At 37.3% G+C, this 24,446-nt stretch overlaps 1 protein-coding gene across 1 annotated transcript in view; it reads left to right on the top strand.

Annotated features, from left to right (window-relative positions):
- PEX13 (peroxisomal biogenesis factor 13) overlaps positions 1 to 23,511 on the top strand; it is a 50,078-nt gene extending 26,567 nt beyond the window's left edge. The window contains exons 3-4 of the mRNA XM_082358279.1: positions 6,081 to 6,206; positions 8,558 to 23,511. Of these exons, the coding sequence (XP_082214405.1) occupies positions 6,081 to 6,206; positions 8,558 to 8,856 (425 nt within the window). The 3' untranslated portion in view covers positions 8,857 to 23,511. The remainder of the gene's footprint in view (positions 1 to 6,080; positions 6,207 to 8,557) is intronic.
- Positions 23,512 to 24,446: the final 935 nt, after the last annotated feature.

The raw sequence follows: 24,446 nt of genomic DNA, 5'->3' as shown, positions 1-24,446 counted from the left end.
CTATATTGAGTTTGGTTGTGCCAGTGGGACATTCAAATGGAACTTGAGAAAGTTTTAGAAAGCAGTTTAAAAGGCAGGAAAGGATCTTAGGAAAGAGGTGAAAAATGAAATATTTAAGAGTCATCCACAGAAAAGTGAGAGTTGAAATAGTGTTAGTGGATGATATTACAGTGGTAGAGAGAAAAGAGGGACTAAGATGGAAACCAGGAAGAGCGGAAGTAGAACTGTGTTAATCCTGTGTTATAGAAGTGAAGGTGAAAGGAGGAAATTTCGAGAAGGGGGAGAAGGATGATGCCTGGTGTCAGATGCTGTAGTAAGATAAGATCGAGAATTGAAAAAAGATCATCAGATTTGGCAATTGGAGGTCATCAGCTCCAGCAAGCAATTTTAGTAAAGTGGAGGAGACAGAAACCATGGAGGAGTATAAAGGGTATATAAAATCAGAAGGTGTGAAAAAAGAAAAGATTAACAATGAATGGAGGAAGAAAAATCAACAGCCTGCTTGGGTAAGAGCAAGTTGATGTGGTAGTTTTCAGTTTTTTTGTTGTGCTTTGTCTTTTATGAAGTGAAATCTGGGAATGTTTTTAGGCTGAAAGAAAGGAGTCTGTAGAGAAGGATTGATTGTTGAGGAGGGAGAAACAGGAGTCAAAAGATGAAGCCTCCTGTAAGAGGTGGGAGAAGATACGATCCAAGGCAGGTGAAAAGGAGGGGCGATTTTTTTATCTGAGGCCAAAGAGGGAGCAGTGGGTAATGATACTAAGACATTTTTGAGGAAAAGTGGAACTGAGGAAGCTTAGGCCCTGTGACTTCTTAGCTGCTTAGGACAGGGGTCAGCAAACGATAACCTGTCAGCAAGATCTGCCTTGCTCCTGTCTTTGTACAGCCCACAAACTAAGAATGGTTTTTACAGTAAAATCCAAAAGAATACTATTTGTGACATGTTAAAATTATATGTAATTCAAATATCTGTGTCCATTAGTAAAGTTTTATTAGAACACAGCCACATTCATTCATGTATGTATTGTTATGGCTACTTTTGTACTGAAAGACCAGAGTTGAGGAGTTTGTAACATAGAGATCCTATCTATGTTGACACTCCCATTGCTTTGCACTTGTTCTGCACGCTGCAGATGTCAGTAACATAATTTGGCAATGTGTTGAGTGCCACATGTATTGTTATACTGCAATATATATTTTTATTATGAGTACATACATGCCACACAAGAAAAGAAGAGTGAAGTGGACTTTGAAGGTCACACTTTTAAGGCACAGTATAGTCTGGATTATTTTGTTACTGAATTAGGTGGTAAACCATTATTACATTTATTATGCAGAGACAACATAGCTATGTTAAAGGATTACAATATATTGTGTTGGCCAAAAAGTTCCTTTGGTTTTTGTTGTGTTTTTTTAAATTTTATTTATTTATTTTTGGCCGCATTGGGTCTTTGTTGCTGCGTGCAGGCTTTCTCTAGTTGCGATGAGCGGAGGCTACTCTTCGTTGTGGTGCACGTGCTTCTCACTGCAGTGGCTTCTCATTGAGGAGCACAGGCTCTAGGCGCATGGGCTTCAGTAGTTGTGGCACACGGGCTCAGTAGTTGTGGCTCGCGGGCTCTAGAGCGCAGGCTCAGTGGTTGTGGCACACGGGCTTAGTTGCTCCGCGGCATGTGGGATCTTCCCGGACCAGGGCTTGAGCCTGTGTCCCCTGCATTGGCAGGCGGATTCTCAACCATTGCGCCACCAGGGAAGTCCTCCTTTGGTTTTTAAGTAAAAATAAAAGACACATTTTTCATTTTCACTAAGAACTTTCTTGAACAACATATTCACCATTTTGTTCCACTACCTTCTGCCATTTTTCAGGCAACTTCATAATTCCATCTTCCCAAAACTTTTTATCTTTTTGAGCAAAGAACTGTTCCAGGTGCCTTTTAGAGTCTGCCAGGGAATTGAAATTTTTTCCATTAAGAGAGTTTTGTAAAGACTGAAATAAATGGAAATCTGAATGAAGGTGCCATGTCTGGTGAATACCATGGATAAATCAGAACTTCCCAGCCAAGCTCTAACAGCTTTTGCCTGGTCATCAAAGAAACATGTGGTCTTGCGTTATCCTGATGGATGATTATGTGTTTTCTGTTGACTAATTCCGGACGATTTTCATAGAGTGCTGCTTTCAGTTGGTCTAATTGGGGGCAGTACTTGTTGGAATTAATCGTTTGGTTTTCCGGAAGGAGCTCATAATAGAAGACTCCCTTCCAATCCCACCTTATGCACAACATCACTTTCTTTGTTTTTTTTTTTTTCTTCTTTTTTTAATATCTATTTACTTATTTATTTTTATTTGGTTGCACCGGGTCTTAGTTGCAGCTCACCCACCCCTTAGTTGCAGCACATGGGGTCCTTAGTTGTGGCATGTGAACTCTTAGTTGTGGCATGCATGTGGGATCTAGTTCCCTGACCAGGGATCAAACCCGGGCCCCCTGCATTGGGAGCGTGGAGTCTTAACCACCGCGCCACCAGAGAGGTCCCAACATCACCTTCTTTGGATGAAGACCGGCCTTTGGTGTGGTTGGTGGTGGTTAATTTCACATGCCCCACGATCTCTTTCATTCCACATTATTGTACAGTATCCACTTTTCATCGCCTGTCATAATTTGTTTTAAAAACAGAACAGGGCTTCCCTGGTGGCGCAGTGGTTGAGAATCTGCCTGCCAATGCAGGGGACACGGGTTCGAGCCCTGGTCTGGGAAGATCCCACATGCCGCAGAGCAACTAGGCCCGTGAGCCACAACTACTGAGCCTGCGCGTCTGGAGCCTGTGCTCCGCAACAAGAGAGGCCGCAATAGTGAGAGGCCCACGCACTGTGATGAAGAGTGGCCCCCGCTTGCCGCAACTAGAGAAAGCCCTCGCACAGAAACGAAGACCCAACACAGCCAAAAATAAATAAATTAATAAATTGAAAAAAAAAAAAGCCCCTTTGGCACCCCGTGCTTTGTGTATCCTGCACAATGCTGCACAAATCTGACCACTAGTCATTTCAAGACTAACACTCCTCAGTGGCTTCCCATAAAAAAAAAAAAAAAAAAACGGAACATTTTCATTACGTTTAAGTAGAGAATCACATGTGGAAATACTGTCAAGAAGGTTTTTTTCGCTTAACTTACATGGAACCCAAACATCAAAGCGATTAACATAACCAAGCTGGTGCAACTGATTTTCAACGTTTGATTTGGGTATTTTGAGTATGTCAGCTATCTCCCGCGTGGTGTAACATTGATTGTTCTCAATTAATGTCTCAATTTGATGGCTATCAACTTCAATTGGTCTACCCAACCGTGGAGCATCATCCAGCGAGAAATCTCCAGCACGAAACTTCGCAAACCACTTTTGACACGTTCGATCAGTCACAGCACCTTCTCCGTACACTGCACAAATCTTTTTTTGCACTTCAGTTGTGTTTTTACCTTTCTTGAAATAATAAAGCATAATATGCCGAAAATGTTGCTTTTTTCCTTCAATCCTCAATATTAAAATGGCTACACAAAAATTCACCAATTTTAAGTTTTTTTTTTTTTGCTGATATAACAGCTGTCACAAAACAGTCTAACAAAATTGTTTCAAATGAAGTTAAAGACAACTAAGCACTACTAGAGCCATCTTACAGAAAAAAACAAACTCTTTGGCCAACCCAGTACATCAACATTACCAGACTGAGCACTCATCCCAATATTCCCAACTCACAGGAAGTCAACAGTCAGAAAAATTAGAAAATTTAAAATGGAATAGCTCATCATAGCAGAATTTCCTCACCCAAAAGGGGTCGGGGGAAGGAGCAAAAGAAGGGACTTCCCTGGTGGCGCAGTGGTTAAGAATCCGCCTGCCAATGCAGGGGACATGGGTTCAAGCCCTGGTCCATGAAGATCCCACATGCCACAGAGCAACTAAGCCCGTGTGCCCCAACTACTGAGCCTGCGCTCTAGAGCCTGCGAGCCACAACGACTGAGCCCGTGTGCCACAACTACTGAAGCCCACGCGCCCAGAGCCTGTGCTCCACAACAAGAGCAGCCACCACAATGAGTAGCCTGTGCACTGCAGCAAAGAGTAGCCCCTGCTCGCCTCAACTAGAGAAAGCACGCATGCAGCAACGAAGACAACGCAGCCATAAACAAATAAATAAGCAAAAGAAGAAAAAATAAGCCTGCAACCAAAATAAATTTCTGAGAGGCTCATTTGTCAGATTAGCAAGGAAATCTGTTTACCAGTGGTTATTGCAACAGCCAAGGAAATGTGTCAGAGAAAGTAAACTTGTTTAAGACTGTTAGTTAACCTTTCAGGGAGAACAGTTTCTTGAAGAGTATTTGAAACAACATCATTTTAATAGTCATTTTAAAACAAGGCAGATAAGTTCAAATGGATTTACTTGGCTCATGATGACCCAATAGATATTGTTACTGCTCAGTGGTTTATTGGAAGAGTCAATGTTGAATCTGAAGTGGCTGAAGATGTAGCCTCTGAATAGTCTGCATGGAACAACTACAGACAAGAATATTTTCAAAGAATTCGGAAAAAACACTCATCTGCAAAGATGTGTTGTGACTGATGGTGGTAAAAATTTGTGTGGAACAGAAAAAGGCTTAGTTGGACAAAATTTACAGTTTTGAAAATATAAGGTTTTTAAAGCCTATAGTTATTCATTGTATTCTTCATCAGCAAGTACATTGCAGAAAATATTTGAATTTATCATGTGTTACTGAATTAGTAATGTCAAAGGTGAACTTCAGTCACCCTTGTGGACATAACTATTGTCAGTTCTGTGAATTTTTGTCAGAAGTAGAAGCTGAAGATCCTGACTTGCCCTACCACACAGCAGTTAGATGGCTGAGCAGTCAGTGCTTAAGTTTTATTACTCTTTTTGAGGGATCAAGGCCAAGACTGAAATTTTTCTGAAAAACAAGAACCACCATCAGCCACTCTTAGAAAACGCCTAATGGCTTTGGAAATCAGCTTTTGCTGCAGATTTGGTAATCTTCTTAATGAATTCAACCTAAAACTATAAGGCAGAATAGCAATTATATTGTGAAACTTACATTGGAGTGAAGTTATTTTGACAACAACTAATATTGTTTGACTCGCAAGTAATGTCACACTGCTTTATACACTCCCCACCCAGGTTGTCAAAAGTTAAAGAAACGAGATTTCCCTTCCCACATAAATTTGCAGCAGATACACTTTTCAAGCTCAAACTACAATGCAGAAGTGTTTTTGGACCTCCATGCAAGTACGAAGGAAATGTCCATATTTCAAAATCCATTTAACTGCCGTTGAGGAGTTTCCATTTAATCTTCATTTGGAAGTGATTAGTATCTAATGTAAGGACATGTTAAAAGGTTAATATCGAAGGAATTTAACAGAATTCTACTCTATTCATCTTCTTAGGATGAATATGCTCAATTAAAACCACATGTTCAATGTATTGATATCAGAATTTGGCAATACATATCTATGTGAAAAAACATTTTCAGAATGAAATACCTCAAATCTCATTACAAATTAGCGTTAACAGATGAATATTTGCAATTGATATTGATGATAAAAAACACTACCTTTGAACCCCAAATTAAGTGAAATATTATCCTATCCCAAAAAGATTCCGTTCTTTGTAGTAGACCTATATTACAAAAAAAGAATTCAATTGTTACATTTTGAATTTTTCATAAAATTTATGGAAAATTTTTTTCTCTCTTTATATAAGAAACTATACAACATGTTCAATTTTGCCTCATGGCCTGCAAAGCCTAAAATATTTACTATCAAAAATCTTTTTACTCTACAAAATAATTGCTGACCCCTGGCTTTAAGGGAACTAGAATTTGGAGCTTAAAGAATAGGAAAAAGTTTATAATAGGTATCGTAATGAACATATTGTTGATTTTACGTAGTGTTAATTGTGGAATTTACTTTGGGGGGAACTTTTCTCTTGGCAAATAAGTTTATACAGTTTGCAAAACATAGCCACTGAAATATCTTTTTTCTTTTTTTTTAAGTTTTACTAACCTAATCTTAATTCTTAATTTGGTTTATAGACAATACCAACTGGGCAAGTGGTGAGGATGACCATGTAGTTGCTAGAGCAGAATATGATTTTGTTGCTGTATCCGAAGAAGAAATTTCTTTCCGTGCTGGTGATATGCTAAACTTAGCTCTCAAAGGTAACAAAACATGAATAAATTGGAATTATCTGTGCATTTTTAGAATTTGTAAATTTAATATTAAAAACTGCATTAAAGGATCTTGGTCACTGTTAGTTAACTCAGAAGTAGTTACTAGGATTTCTCTTTGTCAATGTAGACCTTCTAAATCTGGGGGAGTGGGAGAAAAATGTCCCATCAGAGTTGTTCTAATAATATTTCACTGAGATAAGGAAAGATTTTGTTTATATAATCTCTTCTAAACTCAAAACACTTTTAATTACCACCCCAAAACATGAGGTAAGCGCTAAGTGTAACAAATCTAATAAACCAAAGTAATTGTCTAGCATCATCTAAGCATCCCTATTGGTCTTTTATTGCTGGGACTAGTATTGCTTTCTTTTTTACTTGAATAATGTTTACTTTAGAAACTTCAACATGAACATTTAGGAATTACTGTCATGACGTATTAAAGAACCTCAGCAAGAAATTTATAGGCATTCAGGTTAATTTTCAGACGAGGTCACTAATAGTTTTTAATGGCTCCAGACAAAATGGCCTTTTCCTCCACCTTTCCCCAGTAATGATCAGAATTTTTGTGGATTTACAAAAAAAAGATTTTTTGTGTATTTGGGGGGATTCAGGTTTGCTACGAAAAGTCACATTTTGTTGGTAAAGATACTAGTAACAATAATAACAGCTGCCATTTATAGACTGCTTAATATGTACTAGGGGGAATTCCCTGGTGGTCCAGTGGTTAGGACTGCACGCTCTCACTGCCAAGGGCCCAGGTTCAATCCCTGGTTGGGGAACTAAGATCCCGCAAGCCATGGGGCGGCCAAAAAAAAGAAAAAAACAATGTACTAGGCACTGTACTTTACATATTTCATTTAAACCTTATAATAATGCTGTAAAGTGAGTACTGTTATTATCCTGTTCCTGGTTTACACATGAGGAAAGCAAGATTCGGAATGAGTAAATTGTCCAGTGTGTTGGAGCTGGACTATAAACCTAGGTTTATTTGACTTCAGAACCTGTATTTTTAACCACTTTGGCTGATTTCCATGTGATCTATTAATGGAAACTTTAACCTTTTATTGGTGTTAGTCACTGTTTACATAAGGGAAAAATACCTCCAATGTTCTAATCATGAGTTTAATGTATAAATAATAGAAAATTTTGGATCAAATTTGCTAAATCTCTGCCTCATCTCTTCACACACAAAACCTAGGCTTCCAAGAAAAATTTTTAAATAATAAATAATAAAATAAAATGTAACTTTTCAAAAATCCTGGCTTTTAGGTATTATATTCATGTTTCTCTTCTAGTGAAAATAGTAACTTACTATTTTAGATTTCAAAAGAATTATTTCTTTTTAAGATTTATTGTTAGAGGAAAATACAGATAATTAGTTTTAATAAATCTAATTAAAGAATAAAGATCAAATGTTGTTTCTTTCAACTAAATTATAATATTCCAGAAAAATTTTATATCTCAGATTATTCTTCAACTAATAGTGCCTTTTAACACTTTGGCTTTGCTTCGTTGCTTTCCTCCATTGCTCAAGTAAACTGTGTGTGGGCATTTAGAACAAAATCAGTCACAAACATAGTTAATTTAACTTTTTTTTTTTTATTATAGAGTAGTATTAAACATGAAAATGTCATATTGTGCCTAAATTATAGTGTTGAACTAAAACTTAACAGTTAAACAGGTTTTTAAAGACATGGATAAAATAGGTGGGAGAATATCAAAGTACAAAATTGAATATTTAAATAATCCTTCCTACTTTAAGCTTAGAGTATTGCCTTTAACTTTTTGTTATGTAGCTATAGGTAACTGAGGTCTTCAATTTTTGCCCACCTTGGATTAAAATTAACATTCACTGTCCTTCAGGATTATACATCACAATCATATAGAATGAATTTTATATTTCAGCCAAAAGTATATAAAGAAAGCTGCCTTACGTAAATGTATATATTTTCTATACTTACCCCTAACTTATCCTATTGAGAAGTGATGAGATATTCATTCCTTAAATTTCAATTTAAAATATGAAAGACATTGATGTTAGTTTTCATCTTTTGATAGAACTGAATCTTTTTACTCTATGAATGCACCAACTGATGTAAATTTCATGTTCTTCAAGGCTGAAAAAATATTCAGTAAATATAAAATTAAAAGTGTAAGTTATAAGAAGGGATCCTAAATTAAACCTACTCATCTTGATTTTTTGAATATTCATGTACACTATTTGTTTATGTACTTTATTATGTAAGTGTAACAGAGATTTTACTTAACATTTTATTATCAATATTCTATTGGACCCTCAAAGTATGTGATAATTACAAGGCTGTCTTTTCTTCCATCAGAACAGCAACCCAGAGTGCGTGGTTGGCTTCTGGCCAGTCTTGATGGTCAAACAACAGGACTTATACCTGCTAATTATGTCAAAATTCTTGGTAAAAGAAGAGGTAGAAAAACAGTGGAATCCAGTAAAATTTCCAAACAGCAACAGTCTTTTACCAACACAACACTAATGAAAGGAGCAACAGCTGCTGATTCTTTGGATGAACAGGAAGCTGCCTTTGAATCTGTTTTTGTTGAAAGTAATAAGGTTCCAGTTGCACTTGATTCCACTGGGAAAAATGGAGATAAACAAGATCTTTGATAACTTTCATGTTTACCTGCAGCTGAACTATACTTCAGAGTACTTTTAAAAAATTTCTTCTTACAAAGAAATTAATCTTCAATCCAGTGAAAACATTTGTTAATGGCTATTCCAGATGTTTTGCTGCTAGAAATTATTAAAGTTGTACACTAGTATGTTGGTCTAGTGACCTGGTTACATTTTATGAATTGTTACTGGACCGTGAGGATATTTGTTTTGCCTAGATTTTAAGATTATGGAGACTATCATTTTCATCTTATTTAAAACCCTGTGTTTATTGAAAGAATAAGATTCATGAACTATAGAATACACAGTTTGCTGCAGTAGGGATCACTAATGCATTTTAAAATTCTAGGTTAATTGACTTGGAATCCTCAGAAGTTGAGTGACAACATATAAATATCAGAACAGGCAAAAAGGCTAATTTTTCTACAACTTTAATTAAACAGAATAATAAAAATTTTCTGATGTGTATTACATCCGGTATTGGGTTTGCTTTAGGCAGTAGTAATATGTTTTCACCCACCGACAATTGATACTTTTATCTTTTATTGTATTTTTAAAAAATTTATCTTGGAAAAGTCACTAGAAGCATTGTGAAGGAAATGGTTCCAGGGTGACATATAGCCCTAATAGTTTTCCCTGCTAATAAAGAGGCTATAATTTATCTTTCTTACAGATTATTTCCATTTCTTCAGAGGATCATATCCCTTTACAGTATGATTAGTTTTCATCCTGGGTGAATCAGAATACATATATGAAAGATTTACTTTGTTTTCCTCCAGCCAAGACTCAAGTCCTTTGAGTTTCCAACTCAGTTCTAGCAGCAGCGATTTTAAATCTTTTCATAGATTCTCTGCTTCTACCTAATATAATTAACTTTTTAAAATTCCACATTCAGGCTGTTCTTTAAACATTGAGAGTGTGTCATATTGGGTACACATTTCTTTTAGGTTTGGTTTTTACTACTGAGACTATAAATACAATGCTGAATTGCCATTTAGAATATGATAGTGCTATTTGACTTGTTTTTTGTTTAATAATGATTTTAAATCTAGTTAAATTTCAGAACACTGAATATTTCCCCACAAAACTGGAAAATTCATGTACTTGCTGTGATCATACTACAAAAATAATACTATCAGGAATACAGGGTACAAGAATACATTTACATATATTGTTGAAAACTTGGAATTATTTGACAAAGATTTTGATTTAGTATTTTTATCTTTCTTCTTACAGTCTTTATGTTCAACAAGTAAGTAATTCTAGAACAGTTCAAACTAAAACATTAGGAACCAAGTATGTGTATAAGCAACATAGAATTTTACTAAAGGCTTCTTGGGAATCTCTCTTTTGAGACAATATAATAAGTAATATATCATTTAAAATACAAATGTTGATCCCGTGCAGAAAAAGTAATAAGATAGTAAAATCTGTTTATCTTAGGCATATTTTTCTAACATCCGGTTCTTCAAACCTTCAAGTTAAGGAGATAAAGTTACTTATATATTATTTTCCATTTGTGTTCTACAATTAGAGGTTCTGCTTTGTTTGTTAGAAAGTAATTTATGGAAATTTTGTTATTGAAACAATTTTTGATAAATTATTAAATTTGGCGTTGAGACATCTAAATTGAATACTAGAAGTGAAGTAGAGGTGAAATGTTGAGTCGGCACTATTTAGATTAGAAAAGGTGGGTCTTTAAGATAGTACTTGTGATTGCTATTAAAGATGTATAGGGAGAAGAGTATAGTACAGAATGAATGACAAAAATAATTTGACTTGGGACATCCCTGGTGGTCCAGTGGTTAAGACTCCGAGCTTCCAATGCAGGGAGCGCGGGTTCCATCCCTGGTGGTTGGGGAACTAAGATCCCACATGCCTGCATGGCATGACCAAAAAAAAAAAAAAATTGACTTTTCTTAGGGTGTTTTTGGTTTTGTTTTGTTTGTTTGTTTTTGGTTAAGAATGCTAAATTGCAATGTATATTATCTGACTGGTAACGATTTATGTCTGAAAATTCCTTTTCTATTAAGAATCTAGAAAAGGAATTTAGGACTAGAATAAGCAGAGAAATTTTGTAACCTTTTTTAGATGACTAAATGTAAAGTTTAAGGCTCCAATATTGTTATTTTTAGGAACTTATTTAAGGACTGCTGCTTTACAGAAATTACTAACTGAAACTAAAACACTTTCAATTAAATAAAATAATAAATCACACGTTACAACAAGAAAACAGGTTTCATTTAAAATTCGTTTCTGATTGTAGTTTATCAGTGTAGAAAGGAAAAGGTAAGAGGACTATAAATTTTCATGTTTTAACATTTCATTTAGGTACTTGATTTAGTCTATCAGTGTGTCATAATTATATATTTACTTGAATACTGCTGTCCTTTATCTTGTGCTTTCTTTAGTATAAAAAAGAATGATATTAAATGCAGTTAAAATTTTATTTTTAATAGATTGTGAAGTTACTGGACAAATAAAAATATATTAAACTTCATTGACATTTTTTGAAGACAAACTGTTAACTCTTTTTGCAGGATTGCAATTAATGTAAAAGTCTTTGTATTTTTCTTCATATCATTGTGTATATTAACTACTGCAAACCAATGTGTCTGCTCTATTTCCTTGTGATTTAAAGAAAATATTAAATTTACATTTATATAAAAATAATCAAAAGGTGAGTTAAATAAAAATAAGGCCTCAAATCTAGGTTTTGGGAGACCTAGATTCTAGTCTGGACACCACTACTTACTTACTGTAAGATTATTTTTCAGTTTCCTCATTGATAACATTGGAGATAGCTACTACATCTGCCTCACATGAGAGTACTTTTTTTAAAATATGAAGCACAGTCAAAAGTAAGAGATTATGGCAACTACTTATTTGTAATTTTTTCCATGTATATTTAAATTTCTTACATCCTGTTAAAATGTCACAAGGTATTTATATCATTCTAAAATTTCAGATTCACACATAATTAAAAATTAAAATTAGTTTACTTTTACTTATAACTTTGCCCAAAATGTAATTTTAAATTATTTTGCTGAATACCAGAACAGCCTAGAAAAATGCAGTGAAATATTTGTTCAACACAAAGAAATTTTGTTTTTTTTGTTTTTTTTTTTTTTTTTTTTTTTTTTAAATTTTTATTTATATATTTTATTTATTTTTGGCTGTGTTGGGTCTTCGTTTCTGTGCGAGGGCTTTCTCTAGTTGCGGCAAGCGGGGGCCACTCTTCATCGCGGTGCACGGGCCTCTCACTATCACAGCCTCTCTTGTTGCGGAGCACAGGCTCCAGACGCACAGGCTCAGTAGTTGTGGCTCACGGGCCTAGTTGCTCCGCGACATGTGGGATCTTCCCAGACCAGGGCTTGAACCCGTGTCCCCTACATTGGCAGGCAGATTCTCAACCACTGCGCCACCAGGGAAGCCCAGAAATTTTGTTTTTTAAGCATTGCCTTTAAGTGTCCTTTCATATTATATGTTGTTTTTATTTAGCTTATCTTCTTTGGGAGAATGAACTGTTTCTTTTAAAGACAGCTAACTCACGAATCCTATGGGGTACTTACTATATTATGCTCTATGGATAGTTCTTCACATTTAATGAAGAAATGTTTTAGTCTAACTGTGTTTCTCTCCTCATATAAATCGTTTCTTTTTTTAAGGATTTCATGTGCTCAGCATTGACTCAATCATTGATTATACTCTTTATTAATGACAGCAGTATCATTGGTCTAGAAAACCTACACTTTTGTTCTGCTTCATTTTACTTAATAAAACTTAATAGTTTTTCTTCATCTCCTGCCTGCAATTCCATACTCCCCACTCTCTGCTATATTTAATGTTTATCCTTCCAAGCCATCTCCCAAATTTTTGATATATTTCTTTGAAAAACTATATAATAACATTTATTTTGTATAACTTTTAAATTTTATATAAATGATATGATATAAATTTAATTTTGCTTCTAACTTTTATAAAATATTAGGTTTTTAAGATCTATTCATGTTACTGTATATAGCATGCTGCATATTATTCTATTGTATTCACATACCATAGCTTATCTTTTCCTCTAGTCATAGACATTTAGGTTATTTCCAGCTGTTCCCACTTCTACAAACTTGTACATTTCTTCCTATGACCCTGCCCTGTAGTTTCTTTGATATATATGTCCTAGAGTAGAATGGCTGGGGTTTTGAGTATATGCATATTTAATTTCAGTTAGTAATGCTGGATTGTTCTCGGAAATGGTTGTACCAATTTGCACTTACACCAGCAAGACATGAGGATTTCATTTTCTCTACATCTTCAGCAGTACTTGATATTTTCTGATTGTTGTTAATCTGATAATGTATGAAATTGTATTTTGTTTAATCTGCATTATCTGATTACTAATAAGTCTAAGCATATGCTTTTTAGTAATTCTGGTTTTCCAGGCTATGGATTGCCTATATGTATAATTTGCCCATTTTTCTATTAGACTTTTCTCTTTCTTGCTGATTATAGTACAAGAAATTCTTTATATAGTCTAAATAATGTTTCCTTGTCAGGTTCAGGTATTGGAAATAACTTAGGCTTGTCATTTATTAATTCTTGTCTTTGGTGTCCTTCCTGGAATAGACATTTTAAATTTTGCCCCCAGTTGTTTGTATTTTTTAGGTCTTGTTCTATCAGTGTTATAGTTTTACCATTTACATGTAATATAATTGGAGTTTATTTTTGGATGTAGTATAAGGTATGAATCCAACTTTTTCTTCAGCTAATCATTAAGGGAAAAGTGTTATTAACAAAACCACTTCTCTCTCTCTCTCTAGAGGAAAATTATCTTGGATTTACTTTCTCCTTAGCACTATTTCCTTGAAACAGTGGGTTAAGATAAATAAGGAATGCCAGCTCTTTACCCAGCAACATTTTTTTATTGTAAAAAGCACAGGCTTTGAGATTTCTCTGAATAAGGTACAACTGATAACCAAGCTTGTTCTTCCTTGGGGAGATGTGGAACCCACCTTTAGGGATTTTTACACCATAGTGGTTCCTGTGGCATGTGAGGCTTACCTAAAGTGGATGCTCTCCTCTATATGCTGTGTTTACTGTGCTATACCTTTCTGGCAAGCTAAGTGACCTTGGTGCCTTTTGGGTCTTGTGAGTGTGAATGTCTGCCGGGCATGCAGAGTAGAATTGTAAGTTTTTCTAACACCATCTATTAACTCCATATTTTCCCATTTCATTACATACCAAGTTTCCATAAGCATGAAACTGTTTGGGGCTCTCTGTTCTGTTTATTGATAAATGTCAATTTCTTTCCCAGTACAACACTTGTAATATAAGTTTGTAATATGTCTTAATAGGTGAATCTATTTGTCCTACTTTGTTAAAATTACCTTAGCTGTTTGTGGATTTTTATTCTATGTATACATTTTAGTATCAGTTTATCAAGTTCCCCAAAACAAGCTGCTGAGATTTTTATTGGAATTGAATTGAATTTGCAGATTAATTTAGAATTAACATTTTTACAAGGTCAAATCATCACATTTGTGAACATAATTTTTCTCTTCATTTATTCTGGACATCATGTGTTTATGGGTTTTTTATTCGTTTGTTTTTTTGGCTAATTCCTAGGTACTTCATACTTTTCATTGCCATTGAAAATGGTATCCTATTATTTCTGATCAGAGAAATATGTTGAACTTGATGTTCATCTTGTATTTCCAGCTTTGATGAATGCTTTTTAGTTCTAAAGTTATTGATTCTCTTTGGTTGTCTATCTAAGTGCAAATGCAAATAATGAGTTTTATTTCTTCCTTTTCAGTCCTTATACCTTTCTTTCCTCTTTATTGTTTCAGCCAGGTTGCCAGTCTGTATTTGACAGTAGTTGCGGTAGCTGGCATTTTTATCTTATTTCTACTTCAGAATCTAAAGTTGCTTTATTAAATGTGATGTTTGCTGGAGTTTTATGCTAGTTAGTCTTTATCAAAAGAAGTTCCCTTTTATTGATAATTTAAATGTGCCTTTGTTTAGATGATCTTTTGATTTTTCACCTTTAGTAATAGTAATATAGAGTACAACATTGATTTTCTGGTATTGAACCATTCTTGCATTCCTACTTGATGTTATTTTTTTCAATGAAATAATTTGTTTTATCAAAAATACACATATAAATGAGCATGGAAGATGATTAATATAAAAGTGGGGTATCATGCAGAAATGTAACTATATTCAGAAGGCAGAATTGCCACTGTTTGCTGAGGTGTCCCAGAAGATAAGCTGAAAAGAGGCACTGGGTCATAGTCTGGCTTCATTGTCTCTGAAATTTTACAAGAGCCGTTTCTGGAGAAAGTAATTGGGCAAGGCCCTGAGCAAATATTGGGAAACAGGGTTATCCACAGTTTATGTATTTTGAAATATGTGCCAGCTCCTAGAGCTGGATACTGCCTGTGACACAGGAGGAGTGGGCTGCTTAGGCTTTTCCGCTTTTAAGCTCCTTATGGCTATCCTTCAGCACTCAGGAGTAGGTCAAAGCAGAACACTTGTGTGTTCTCAAAAGATCCAGGGAGCAGAAGGAAAGAGCTAGACCATCAGCACATGGTCTCGCAAGCCAAGTACAGCTAATAACCTAGGCCAGGCTCACCCAGGCACTGTCAGATTTCTTAAAAATAAGGTATACCGTAAGAAAACATCAGTTGAAGTCTCTTGAGTCATTCTGCACAAATCTGAACTGGCTGCTCTCTTTGCCTGGTGCACAATTACCCCGGGTTCTGTATTTTCCTGAGGAGTCCTATGATCTTTCTTATTTCTGTACCCTACATTTGCCTCTTTCTTGGTTTACTCTCTTGGAGTAAAGGCTTCCTGAGAAAGGCTGCATGGGAGGTAAAATGTGGGTCCTTGAATGTCTGAAAATGTCTTTAATTCTAATCTCAGTTTGAATAATAGTATGGATATAGAACTCCAAGTTTGCAGTTGTTTTTCTTTAAAAATGTGAAGGGATTTCTCTGTTGTCTCTAGCTTCCATTGTGGCCACTGAGAAGGCTGAAGCTGTTCTGATTCTTGATCCTTTATATGTGCTCTATTTTGTTTTTGTTTTTGTTTTCCTCTCTAGAAGCTTGTAGGATCCATCCGAGGACATTAATGATTGTAAATTACTTTGTTTTTTATTTGTTTATTTATTTATTTCGGCTGCACCAGGTCTTAGTTGCAGCATGCAGGATCTTTTAGTTGCGGCATGTGGACTTCTTACTCGTGGCATGCATGTGGGATCTAGTTCCCGGACCAGGGATCGAACCTGGGCCCCCTGCATTGGTAGCTTGGAGTCTTACCCACTGGACCACCAGAGAAGTCCCTAAATTACTTTGTTTTGAAGTTTCCATTTTCCTACATAGTCTTTTCTTTCCCCTGTGTTACTGTGTGTGTGTGTGTGTGTGTGTGTGTGTGTGTGTGTGTGTTTATGTTTTATCTCTATCACAATAAAGATTTTCCTCAGGTTTCTGCTGAACTTTGGCTGCCTGCTTATATTTAAGAATAAGAGTTTGAACAGCTGATTGAAGACTTTGGGCAGATAGGGAGGGCTTGTTGTCGGTGAACTTTGTGTTAAAGGTAGTTTGGAACGCATGACATACGATTTGCTAATATTTCCCTAAATTAAACTTCCTATCCAGTCTCAGGTAGAGTGACCCACCAAACTTACAGAATGGTCAGGAAAACAGAACAGAAAGCACTTTAACTGTAGGTAGGCAGGCAGCTCCAATGAGAGTAGAGAGAGAATGGAAAACTGCATGTGTATAGTTTCTCCTTCCAAACTCGCCAATCAGCTAAATCACTCCTTCCCTAAGAAGCTGTTAGTAAAATAGGGAGAGAAGGAGGGAGAAAGGCACCAGTGTTATTCTAGAGAAATACTTCCATGTGAAAAAATGGAGTAGGGAATTATGTTAGATTGTACAGTATGTTAAAGTGAATGTATATTTTAAATTTGTCTTCATATTTGCTTTGGGGGGGGTCTCTGCTGTTTCTAAGAGAAATATATTTAAAAATCTCCAGTTGTTGATATAGTCTCATGGTTTTATCAGTTGTTACTTTGTATATTTTTGCTACCTTACTATAAGTTTTGTACTTAGCATGCTTTCTGTTTCTTTTTTTTATAGATTTCTTTCTGCAGGTTTGGAAGCTGTACATTCTATTTTTATTCTCGTTGTGGTTACTTCTAACCCATGATTATGATTATTTTTCTCTACCAGCGTTTAAAGTTACCAGTGTTGGAGTCTTACAATAACACAAGGATGTTGGCACACTATCATCCTCCCTGCTTTCTGCAGACACTTTTCCTATTGTCTCCCTGCCCCTATTCTTTCACTTGTTGGTATCACTTGGAGTTTTTTATTCCAGTTAATTTTTTATTTTGAATATTTGCCTAGTAGAACAAATAACTTGTCTGAGGTTACTATTTATCCTTAATTCCTATATATGTTTTATCCATTCAGTTACGTGTTTAACCATCAAACTAATAATCACATGGTTTTAAAAAATCAAATTGTGATTAAAAACACATAAGGAAATAAAGTAGTCACCTGCCTCACTCCAGAGTCCTGATCCCAGAATCAACCACATTTAACTCCTTGCTAATCTGTTTTTATCTTCTTATTTCTAAATAATGTGGTCATCTCACTATTTTGACTTACCAACTTTAGAAGTTATCTATTACCCTCTCCTTCCCACCCCCTGCCATGGAGGATTTGGCTACCTTACACTACTATCCCACACTTCCTCTTACCCATCTTCCTAATATTATTTTAACTTTTAGTCAAGTCAGTGAAAATGTTTGCATTATTGTGACCATGTAAATATTGTTTCTTTCTTCTCTGTTGTTCATTTCTTATGTAACTCTCTGGTTTTCCTGGTGTTGACATTGCCTTGCTTTTTTATTTGCCTAGTTTCTATGTATTGTACCTGGCTAAAAGGAGTGGTGCCTAATGCTTTCAAAGTGCTGAGCCTTTCAAGAGTTCTGCGGTGTAAACAGTCTTAGTTGTCAGAATCCCAGTCTTTGGTATAATTTCATCCCCTCTGCTAAGTCAGTTACCTAACATCATTTGCTTTCTTACTGCTTCTGAAAGTCTCATTCATTGTTGTCTTCTCTTGGGACTTCCCTGGTGGTCCAGTGGTTAAGACTCCATGCTTCCAATGTAGGGGGTGCAGGTTTGATCCCTGGAGCTAAGATCCCACATGCTGTGCGGTGTGGCCAAAAAACAAAAACAAACAAAAAAACGTTGTCTTTTATGCTTTGTCCTGGTTGTTTAATACCTCGCATTCTTTTTTTTTTTTTTTGTCATTTTGGGGGAGATTTTGAGGGGAAAGGAGAACAAGGTGAATAATCTCTTGTATTTAACTAGAAAACAAAGTGGTTTTCTGCAACCATGTGTTATATACCTTCGAGAGAGTTATCCATAGTGCTGCCCATTCATTCCTCCATACCGCCCCTGTTCTGTGTTGAACTCAATTCAACAGGCTTTTCCCACCACCGCCACCCCCATCAAAACAACTCTTGTTGGGCTTCCCTGGTGGCACAGTGGTTAAGAGTCTGCCTGCCAATGCAGGGGACACAGGTTTGAGCCCTGGTCCGGGAAGATCCCACATGCCGCGGAGCAACTAAGCGCGTGCGCCACAACTACTGAGCCTGAGCTCTAGAGCCCGTGAGCCACAACTACTGAGCCTGAGCTCTAGAGCCCGCGAGCCACAGCTACTGAGCCCACGTGCCACAACTACTGAAGCCTGTGTGCCTGGAGCCCGTGCTCTGCAACAAGAGAAGCCACGACAACGAGAAGCCCGCGCACTGCAACGAAGAGTGGCCCCCACTCGCCGCAACTAGAGAAAGCCTACACACAGCAACAAAGACCCAACACAGCCAACAATAAATAAATAAATTAATTAATTAATTAATTAATTCATTTAAAAAAAAACTCTTGTTGAGGTCACTAGTGACCATTACACTGCTTTCCAGTGACCAATTCTCAGTCTTCGTTCTACTTGACTTAAGGTGGCATGGTTGATTACTTCCTCCTCCTTGAAAATCTTTTTTCCCTTGGCTTCCAGGACACCATACTCTCCTGGTTTCCCTGCAATATCACTGAACCCTTCTTTTCAGTCTTCACTGCTGGTTTCTCCTCATATTCCCTACCTCTAAATGTTGGACCTCAGAGTTTAGACCTTGGACCACTACTGTATACTCACTTGCCTGATGATCTCATCCAGTCTGGTGACTTAAAATACCATATGTTTTGATTACAAAATTTTTCAGGCCTTCTTCAGGCCTCATCTTTTATTTGAATTCCAAAATCATATCCACCTGCCACTTCACTATCTCCACTTGGTATCTACTAGGCATCTTAGGTTAAGTATGCTTAAAAATCCTGATGTTTCCTTCAAAACCTGTTTCTCCTTCATTCTCTTCCATGTGTCACTAAATGGCAACTCCATCTTTCCGTTTGTTTAGGCCAAAAATTTTGGAATCCTTTCTTTTTTTCATTCATACCCCACATGTATCAGGGAATCCTGTTCGTAGTAACTTTAGAATATATTCAGCATTTAGCCACTTACCATCTCCACTGCCCTCTCTCTGGTCTAAGCCACATCATTGCTTGCCTAGATTATTGTAATAGCCTTATGACTTGTGGCTCTGCTTCTGCCTTTACCTCACCAGACCTATAGTCTGTTGTCAAGACAGGAACAGAGTGATCCTTTTTTTAAAAAATCTAAGTCATAATACAACACTCCTCTGCTAAAAACTCTCCAGTGGCTTCACATTTGACTCAGTAAAAACTCGAAGTCCTTATAGTGGTCTACATGGTGTTAAGCTATCTGACCCTTTCTGCTCTTTGCCTTCTACTTTCCTCCCAGGAGTCACATTGGCCCCCTTGTAGTTATTTGAATATTGTAGGCATGCTTCCATAGGAGGTTTGCACATAGTTTTTCTTGTGTCTGGAGCCCTTTTCTCCCAGATATCCTCACGGCCCTCTTCTGCATCTTTCTGGTCATTGCCCAAGAGTCATCTTCTCAGTGAGCCCATCCATGTCACTCTATTTTAAACTGCAACCCTTTCCTTCTCCCTCTGCATTCCCTTATCCTTCTGCCTTTTTTCTTTGCAGCATATATTGCTTTGTGTCCTCCTGCATCCCCATACTTGAAACTACCTGGCAAATTTAGGCATTCATTTATATTGAAAGAATGAGTGGATAAATCATAGTAGTTACCTGTTCCTAATACTCTCATTAATGTCAAAACGTTTCACTATAAAAAGAGCATATACGACTGTTATGAAATTAACACTAATGTTAATAGTAAATGACAAACAGTGCAAGGTAAGTTAATGGCTTAAATTCATAACTACTAGCTAAGTATGCAATATTTCCCTAGATATTTATAATTCATCAATGTTTTGTTGCTTCTACCAGGGGTTAGGGACTGGGCTGCACAGCAGGAGGTGAGCAGCAGCAAGCAAGCAAGCGAAGCTCCATCTGTATTTACAGCCGCTCCCCATCACTCACATTACCACCTGAGCTCCGCCTCCTGTCAGATCAGCAGTGGCATTAGATTCTCATAGGAGCGCAAACCCTACTGCGAACTGCGCATATGAGGGATCTAGGCTGCACGCTCGTTATGAGAATCTAATGCCTGATGATCTGAGGTGGAGCTGAGGCGGTGGTGCTAGCGCTGGGGAACAGCTGCAAATGCAGATTATCATTAGCAGAGAGTTTTGACTGCACAGAGACCATAATAAATCAATTGCTTGCAGACTCGTATCAAAACCCTATCAGTGAGTGGCAAGTGACAATTAAGCTGCATCTGGTGGCAGGCTTTATAGTGGCAAGTGAGTTGATGTACTTCAGTTGTACAGCTGCATCTGGTGGCAGGCTTTAAATCAGAATCTGACACTAATTTTAGTCCACACATGGCCTGCCATTTTTTTTTTTTGTTTGGCTGCGTTGGGTCTTTGTTGCTGCACACACGGGCTTTCTCTACTTGCAGCGAGCAGGGGCTACTCTTCGTTGCAGTGCACGGGCTTCTTTTTTTTTTTTTTTAACATCTTTATTAGAGTATAATTGCCTTACAATGTGCACGGGCTTCTCATTGTGGTGTCTTCTCTTGTGGAGTACGGGCTCTAGGCAGGTGGGCCTCAGTAGTTGCAGCATGCAGGCTCAGTAGTTGTGGCACATGGGCTTAGTTGCTCCACGGCATGTGGAATCTTCCCAGACCAGAGATCAAACCTGTGTCCCCTGCATTGGCAGGCGGGTTCTTAACCACTGCGCCACCAGGGAAGAACCCTGCCCATTATTTTATTTACCACTTCCATCCACACCTCTTTCCCACGCTGCGCACTTGTCTCGGTCACAGTTTTGGTAAGCCCACAAGCTAACCCTAGCCAAAATGAGTAAAAAAACAAACGTCGCTGGAGAGCTTCTTTGAAAAGGGAGAAAGACCCAGTGATGAGACAGCAGAAGACTCTAAGACTGCCAACAAAAAGAAAGCTGCATTTAAAAGAAAATACCAAGAGTCGTACTTAAATTACGGGTTCATTGCAACAGGTGATTCACATTCTCCAAGCCCACTTTGTATAATATGTGGCGACTGGCTGTCAACGAAGCCATGAAACCTTCAGAACTGCTTCGCCACATAGAGACCAAGCACCCTGCATTAAAAGACAAGCCTTTGGAGTTTTTCAAAAGAAAAAAAAGTGAACACAAAGAACAGAAGCAATTATTGAAGGCCACCACTTCATCAAATGTGTCTGCACTAAGAGCATCATTCTTTTTTTTTTAATTAATTAATTAATTTTTAAATTTTTGGCTGCGTTGGGTCTTTGTTGTGGTGCGCGGGCTTCTCATTGCAATGGCTTCTCGTTGTGGAGCACGGGCTCTAGGCGTGTGGGCTTCAGTAGTTGTGGCACGCGGGCTCAGGAGTTGTGGCGCACGAGCTTAGTTGCTCTGCGGCATGAGGGATCTTCCCGGACCAGGGATTGAACCCGTGTCCCCTGCGTTGGCAGGTGGATTCTTAACCACTGTGCCACCAGGGAAGTCCCGAGAGCATCATTCTTAGTGGTTAACCGCCTTGCTAAAGCTAAGAAGCCCTTTACCATTGGTGAAGAGTTGATTCTGCCTGCTGCTAAGGACATTTGTTGTGAAATTTTAGGAGAGACTGCAGTTCAAAAGGTGGCACGTGTTCCTCTTTTGGCTAGCACCATAACTAGACGAATTGATGAAATAGCAGAGGATATTGAGACACAATTGTTAGAGAGGATTAACGAGTCACCGTGGTACACAATCCAGGTTGACAAGTCTACCAATGTTGACAACAAGGCAACAGTGCTTGTTTTTGTGTGATATATTTTTCAGGAGGATGTGCATGAGGATATGTTATGTGCACTTTGTGGTGTTGTCAACCAACACCACAGCTGCAGAACTATTCAAGTCTTTGAATGATTACATAACAGGAAAACTGAATTGGTCATTTTGTGTTGGTATATGCACGGATGGAGGGGCTGCCATAACTAGACAGCTTTGTGGTTTCACTACTCAGGTCAAAGAGGTCGCTTCTGAAAGTGAGTCTACGCACTGTGTCATCCATAGAGAAATGCTGGCTAGTCGAAAAATGTCACCTGAACTTAACAACGTTTTGCAGGATGTGATTAAAATTATCAACCACATTAAAGTACATGCCCTTAACTCACGTCTGTTTGTGCAGCTCTGTGAGGAGATGGACCCAGAGCACACACGTCTTCTCATACACAGAAGTGAGATGGCTTTCTAAAGGTAGATCACTGGCCAGGGTTTTTGAGTTACAAGAGCCGCTCCAGAGATTTCTTTTAGAAGAACAGTCACCACTGGCAGCACATTTCAGTGACACAGAATGGGTCGCAAAACTTGCTTGTGTGACATATTCAACCTGCTCAATGAACTCAATCTGTCACTTCAGGGGAGAACGACAACTGTATTCAAGTGTGCAGATAATGTGGCTGCATTCAAAGCCAAACTGGAATTATGGGGGCAACTAGTGAACATTGGGATTTTTGACATGTTTCAAAGATTAGCAGAGATTTTGAAAGAGACTGAGCCAGGGCCTTCTTTCCCCCAGCTGGTGCATGATCACCCATCTCAGCTTTCAAAAGAGTTTAAGCATTACTTCCCAACCACAAAAGACCCCCAAACTGGGAAGGAATGGATCCACAACCCATTTGTGAATAAGCCAGGTGAATCGACCTTGTCCGTGCTAGAAGAGGATCAACTGCTTGAGATCGCAGTTGACGATGGCCTTAAAAGTATGTTTGAGACAACTTCAAATTTCCATACGTTCTGGATTGGAGTCAAGGCGGAATAGCCTGAGATTGCCACAAGAGCACTGAAAAGCCTGCTTCCATTTCCAACATCCTATCTTTGTGAAGCAGGGTTTTCTGCAGTGACAGCAACCAAAACGAGATTACGGAGTAGACTGGACATAAGCAACACACTTCGTGTGTCACTGTCTCCCATCACCCCTAGATGGGACCATCTAGTTGCAGGAAAACAAGCTCAGGGCTCCCACTGATTCTGCATTATGGTGAGTTGTATGATTATTTCATTATATATTACAATGTAATAATAATAGAAATAAAGTGCACAGTAAATGTAATGCTCTTGAATCATCCCCAAACCATCTCTCTCCCCTACCCCCCAAACCCCCGATCCGTGGAAAAATTGTCTTCCATGAAACCGGTCCCTGGTGCCAAAAAGGTTGGGGACTGCTGGCTTATACTATTAATAGACAATAATAAATTAAGATTAAAATCCATAGAAATATCAAACTGCCCTTTATCATTTACATTTTGTGTAGTTTAAATTTGGTTGATTTTCAACTCCAATAATATGTGCATAACCTAGCATACTTAAAGTTTTAGTTTAAAGCCAGCTTTAGTAAGCTTCAGTTAGAAATTAAGCCCCAGAGAAAAGACTACAAGTCATTTAGATAGCATACTTTTTAGATGACATAATTAGAATTGAAACTGTAATTGCCCCCAGCAACTTCATTTTATTTATTCTATTCAACGTACATTTGGTTTCAGGATCTGTAGATCTTTGGATTCATCTTTTAATCAATTCTGGAAATTTTACAATTAGCTCCTTTCTCTTCTCTGTAGAATTCATATTAGACATATGTTTAGCCCTCATTCTACCCTCCATATCTTTGTCTTTCATATTTTTCATCTCTTTGTCTCTGTGCTGCAATCTGGTTAATTTTTCATGTATACAGCATCTGCATATTCACTCTTCAGCTATTTCTAATTTACCATTTAACTGATTCACTGAGGTTTCTTTAAATTTCCATAATTATATTTTAAATTTAAATAATTATAATTAATTATATTTCAATAATTGTATCTAGAAGTTGTTTTTTTCAAGCTGCCTATTTATTATTGATCATTTATTATGCCCTTTATTTAAGTATGCTATGTTAATGTCTACAAGAACTCAAATATCTGCAGTCCTTGGAAGTTAAAATGCTTACTGCTTGTGCTGACTCTCACACATAGTATCTGGCCTCTTCACATTTATGGTGCCCTTTATGAG

This window comes from Balaenoptera borealis, assembly GCF_965194805.1.
Source record: "Balaenoptera borealis genome assembly, chromosome: 15".
Lineage (NCBI taxonomy): Eukaryota > Metazoa > Chordata > Mammalia > Artiodactyla > Balaenopteridae > Balaenoptera > Balaenoptera borealis.
The sequence above is the reverse complement of the archived record's forward strand: the minus strand, read 5'-3'. Positions and strand labels throughout refer to the sequence as shown.